Source organism: Talpa europaea (genome assembly GCF_964194135.1).
Source record: "Talpa europaea genome assembly, chromosome: 9".
Taxonomy (NCBI): Eukaryota; Metazoa; Chordata; class Mammalia; order Eulipotyphla; family Talpidae; genus Talpa; species Talpa europaea.
In genome coordinates this window covers 109,284,520-109,290,519 of record NC_140076.1, presented here as the reverse complement: position 1 = coordinate 109,290,519, position 6,000 = coordinate 109,284,520, and the positions used below count along the sequence as shown (strand labels likewise).

The 6,000-nt window shown below is 44.1% G+C and overlaps 1 protein-coding gene across 1 annotated transcript in view; it reads right to left on the bottom strand.

Moving 5' to 3' along the window:
- Positions 1-2,280: 2,280 nt before the first annotated feature.
- MAGI3 (membrane associated guanylate kinase, WW and PDZ domain containing 3) overlaps positions 2,281-6,000 on the bottom strand; it is a gene marked incomplete at both ends in the record, with an annotated part of 195,686 nt that continues 191,966 nt past the window's right edge. Inside the window, 2 exons of the mRNA XM_084243996.1 lie at positions 2,281-2,330; positions 3,083-3,221. Coding sequence (XP_084100122.1) covers positions 2,281-2,330; positions 3,083-3,221 — 189 coding nt within the window. The remainder of the gene's footprint in view (positions 2,331-3,082; positions 3,222-6,000) is intronic.

Here is a 6,000-nt window from a genome sequence, read left to right as displayed (position 1 = left end):
AGTGATGTTTTGGAGTTTGCGTTTTCAACGGGACATCCTCAGTAGCTGTTAGAAGAGGCAACCGCCGTCTTTCGTGATGAGTGAACAATCTCTTCTGCAAGGACTCGAATATCTCTTTCTGTGAACATGCAACATGCTATTGAGAATATCAGCTTCCAAGCCAAACCTAATTTTTTCATTATTGTGAAAATATCTGAGTGACAAAGATAGACATGATACAGGAGATAACTTGGCACGAATACAAAGTGAGGTGGGACCACATTGCTACTGATCAACAGGTGTCGTTTGTCCCAACGCCCGGAGACGCCGGGCAGCCTGAGCAGGCCGCTGCATCTTCCTGGGCCTGAGGGAGGGGGGCGGCCTCCTGGTACTCTTGAAGGTCCTTCATGCAGCCTCGGCAACTTGATGCTCGGAGTACAATGTACACATGTGTGTTTTAGAATTTCTGGGGGGAAAAAAATGATTTCATTGAAAAACGCTGCTTTTTACTACGAAATGATTTCAACTAGCTTTTCTGCTCACAGTCACTGCCGTTTGCCGGCCGCACCAGCAGCGCCCGCAGCTTTATTTGCACTCGGCACCTTCCAGGGCCCCGGAGTGATGGGCGCTTTCTTCACCGGGGGGCCGCCGTCCACGCTCCCGCCGCCACCCTCCTTGGGTCTGTGGGCCCCCCCTGCTTCCTTCCCCTCGGGCTCGTCTACTTTGCTGACAACCATCCTCTCTGCAGGTTCCTGCTTCAGCTTCCTCTCCGGTATTCTGACGTGCTCTCCTGCTTGAGCCTTACTAGCAGCTGCTTCTCCTGAGTTTGCTTTCTTTCCCTTCGCGTGTCCAGCGGCTCCTCTACTCCCAGCGCCGGGGGCGCTCTGGCCTGGAAGCCACTGCTCCTCGGCTCTTCTGCTTTTCTTCTCTGGAGACTGTGTTCTGTTCTTTCCAGGCTGACTCTGCTTCGCCTCTTTCCTGGGGACACCGGCGGCCTCTTTCCCCTCTGAGATCTGCTCAGCATTGTCCCCCGCGCGGGCCCCTGGCCTGCCCCTCTCAGGCTCTAAGGATTTGGCTTCGGCCTTTGCTTGGTCTTTGCTTCCTTCAGTTTTCTGCTGCTTCTTCGGGCTCGAAGACCGTCCTGGGCCTTTTCTGTAAGGATCTTGCCCAGCAGCCGGCTTGGGGCCGGTGCCACCATTTTTATTCTCCCCTTTCCTGGGACTGAGAGATCGATCTCTGGTTCTTCTTTTCGGGTCAGTTTTTAGAGTCTTTTCTGAATGTTCTTCCGAATATTGACCAGCCGGCTTGTGGGCACCGGCAGAACCGTCTCTTGGTACAACGCTGTTCTCTGCTTTAAAGGGATTTTTCCTGTTACTCTGCCCATGGCTACTGGGAGGCTCTTTTTTATTCACATTTTTCTGGGAAAGAGACTGATGCTTTATATCAGACGGGTTTTCATTTAAAGTGCTTTTCTTTCCAGGCACAATGTCCTTTACTTCTGCCTTTTCACATATCTGAACTCTCATCACAGAGTCTTCAGTTCCTGGCACATGAGACTCTTCAAATATGGAAGCAGAATGTGGCGATGGGGGAAGTGGTGGCTGCTCATCATAAATCACATTTGGAGATGAAGGATTGTAATCCCAATCACCTAAGAGAGAGTGGTGCGAGGGAATATTATTAAATATTAGAATTATAAATGGGAAAAGTTTTCAACTTCGACAGCCATTTATCTGAATGGTACTTGCTGCTTAAAACAGCCCAACTGAGTATTTTATGAAGTTCACAAATACTTAGATCGCTCTCTTTAAAGGCCAGAGAGATTACAGACAGCTGTACTAGTACATGAAGCGTAGACTGTTTATATAAATAAAAGAGCAGTATTCATTTTTCCAATTACTTATGTACAACTACTGAGTACTGAGAATATAGGACGTGTAAATGCTTTATCAGCAGTAAAGCCCAAATAAAAAATAACAAAACTGGACCAACTTATCTGGTCTGAGAGGCTTACTAATTTAGCCGTTGTCAATGGATACAGCGTAAGGATATGCCAAGTCACTCCTACAGGAGACCAGACTACAGAAGCCAGAAAGAGGTTCATGGGCATCTGAAAGTCATTTTCTTGCATTAAGCTGTCAAATATAACATCAAAAGGAAACTGAAAGTGTAGAAGACAGGAGTAGACGTATTTAATAGCAACCTTTTTAATTAAAAAGAAAAAAAAGAAGGAAGTGGTTTACAAGACATGCACATTTACCAAGTCTTTTTAAGGAAAGACCAAGAAAAGCCCTGAAAGCCTTAATGTTGCTCAGGTTTCACGTAGGAGCACAGACCGGAAGGAGCCAGACCTGAAGAAGGAAGAGAAAAAGCCTAGGACTATGTAAAAAAAAAAAATCAGCGCAGTTAGCAAAGATGTCACACATGATTTTCAAGCAGATGGTGGAAGATAACAGAGAATCACAGGCTGGAAGGGGGCTGGAGGGGGCCTCACGCTCGTCCCTCCAGGCCTACGGGGGAGGAAACGGGCGCTATGAAGGGGTGCAGGACTTGCTGTCTAGACCAGTGCGCTGACTGAAAAAGGGTGATGTTCAAATGCCCTGACACTTCCCAAACACGCAGTGAGATCAAGGGCGTTGAACGCCAGCACCGGAGGACAGACAAGCTCCCGGGCCCAACTCCTCCCGTCCAGGTCGGGCCATAGCACTTTGTTTTTAACAAGTGACAGGAAAAGTCTCCAGTTCTTACCCTACTCATAAAGAGAAACTTACTACAAGGAAATAAACAACATCTGAAGAGGTTGCCAGTGTTCTCCGTGACATTTAATTCTTTGCCTCTCTTGTCCTTATTTTTGTACAGGCACATTTCTCTGCAAAAGCAGCTATATGTTTCTGTTGAAATTGGCTTCATATGGATCTCATTCCAACAGAAGTCCTGCCTGGAGCCACTTATTCTGTAATAATTATGTTCTGTCACTAGCGTGAACATGGTCCTGATGTTTACCTTTGTGTTAGCTAGAAACACATCTACCTCTCCAAGCAGCTATTCCCCTTCCTCCTGCCTAACACACGTCCCACTTTTTAGCTATAAGTGAGCTACTTACCATGGTCAGGGATCAAGCCAGTTCCTGGCCTTAGAAGAAGAAGAACTTTATTTCCGCCAGCCTGAATGAGCTCGATGGCCCGGGTGTGCGTGATGCCTTGGGTAGGTTCCCCGTTGATTTCCACAATCTGGTCACCGACCTAGACAGGGACATCACAGGCACAACGTGAAACTCAGCTTCTCCTGAGCCATGCAACCTTGCTAAGTGACTTGCATTCATCTGTAAAGTATTTCCCTTGTGCACCCCTCTCTCTATGTTAGGGTCGGTGCGGAGTGGGCAGACGGGAGCAACTGGAAGAGAAATTGTCCAGTTTTATTTACTGTATGAAAACCCAGCATGGGAAGGCTTTATGTGACTTGTAAACAGGATCTGGACATCCTGAAATCAAGACTCAGACGCCAAGTTTTCCATCAATGATCAAGTGGCAGAAAAGATGAAGTCTCTCGAACCCAAATGATACCACGGAGCGAATGATCAACCTGTGAAGGGAGCGCTCTATTTTGACGTGAATCTTGGATTTATTTCCTAAAACCTGGGCAGAAGGGCCCTCACCTTTAAAGCCTCTCCTGACCCCCAAAGAGAGCTTCCCACTCCTTCCCTTGTGTTTCCACTATACCCCGTACAGAATGAGGCATTTGAAAATGAAATAGATTAAAACTCTGAGGAAAATTCAGCCTGGAGAGTAACTAATTGTTATTTACAATTAACAATGGGCTCATGCTTCACGATTTTGCTGTGAAATGATTTTCCTAGAAAACAAACATACAACTAGGGATAAGAATAAGATATCCCAGTAACCACTGCTATTTACTAGAAATGCTATCAGGAGTCACTTTCTATGAAAAAGGAAAAAAAAAAAAAACAGGGATAGGTCAAGTCTAACTTTTGCAAAGGAATGAATAAGTATTTTAAATCTACTTCAGGGTGACCAGCAGCTAAATGGCATTGACTTCGAATCAGCAAAACCTCAACAATGGAAAATTACTGAAATTCAAAAAAACAATTTAAATATTTATAAGCATACATGGAAACAACCTAGAACTAACACAACAGCAGAGGAAGCAATAGATATTTAACAAAGGTTGGTGGGGCAGCTCTGTGCCAGACGCCGCCCACACCCAGGGGAGCTGGCTTTGGAGTCACATGTGGGGCTCTCTTGGCTCCCCTCTTCCTGGCAGAGTGGCCTCATTTTCTTCCCTGTTCAGTGAGGATAACTTTAGTACCGACCTCCTGGGTTTGTTGGGGGATTTAACGATATAAAACATGATTAACACACCAAGCACAAATACATGTTAATTTCAAGTTATCTATTTTCTGACTTTTTAAAAAAAAAAGATTTGAAGTACATCAGTATGAAGATTTAACTGCACACCACACCCCATTCTACACAATGTAATATATTTCAAGTAAACGATGAAATAGAAAACAGAATGTGCCTTGTTGCTACCAAAGAAAAAGAAGTTTGAGGGTCTCACTATGGAAGAAATGGAGAATTTTACAGAAAAAGTATAGGTAAGTTTAACAGAGTTGGGGGAAAATGTCAAAAACACAACCAACATCATGAGACAATAACATTAAGAGGGTGGAGAAAAATATTAAACATAATAAATAAACCAACACATGTAAGTGAAACAAAAGTCAATAGGTAGAACTGATAAATAGCAGCAGACACGTAACCCCGCTGATTATTAGAGATGTGAAAGTAGACAGCATTCGGAGCATGCTCTGGGTGTCACATCTTAAAACGTAACTGAGGTCCTAATTAATTTCCATCCCATTCTTGGGTTTAAAGTTACAGCCCGTCCTTAGTGACATAAACCAAAAGATGACACCATCTGATTTCACTCCCCTGTGGTATGTAGAGAAAACAAACAGATGAACTAAATAAAGCAAAAAACCTTTGGGCTGTAAGACCAATTTACTCGTCACCAGAATGAAGGGGGAAAGCAGAGGGGGTAAGTTAGGGGACAGGGACAAAGTTATGGTGAAGGGCAGATGTGCACTGCGTGCAGGACATACACATACTGTGTCGCAATGATGGACTCCTGGAATTCATGCTATATGAAATGTTACTTCAATGAAAAATGAAAGTATTGTCCAAACCTGCATATTTCTTCTTTTAGGGCAGCAAATAAACTGCAATACAACTTGTAACTGAAAGACTTGCCACCAGGTGTCACTTTTGATCAACACTAAGTTGGGGTTGAGGGGAAAAGAGCCAAGGCTTTGGGGTCACGGCAGGTAGGCCCTTAGGCGGGAGAAGAGTTCTCTGTTGGGTGACACAAAGCTAAAGACAAAAAACAGCAACTTGGGAGGGAAATGCAAACATTCTTTAAAATTCTTGTTATTTTAAACATTTTAAATGTGATAAGAATAAAATGGGGAATATATCTTCTGATAAAATATCCACAAGTTCAGGTTTGCATTATTAAAAAAATTATGGGGGAAAGAGGAAAGGAGAGAAATAAAATGGAGGGAAAGAGAGAACAGGAGAACCAAAAGGAGACAGAGTTTTATTCCTAAAAAAAAAAAAAATCTTTTTAGGTAGTCTTGCAGGTTTTTTTTTTTTTATATCTTTTTAAAGATTTATTTATTTATGCATACAAGAACTGGGGTACAGGCCAGAGGTATGGGGGGGTGAGAGACAGATTGACTGAAGTACACTGCGGAGGGGAGCAGCGGGCGAGTCAGGAGAGGTCTGCCGTGTCATGTGGGTAGCTCCCTGGCCGGCCGGGGATGGAATTCGTGCTGCAGAGGCTGCGCACAGCTTCATAGGTTGTGTCTTAACCCCTTGCACCACCAGGAAGGCCCCTTGTCTTGCAGTTTTTAAAACAACCTCCACTAAAAATGTATTTAAATCACAAAATAACATTTCTAACACAGTTTACATCACCTTGAAACTTGTTAAGAACCTATAT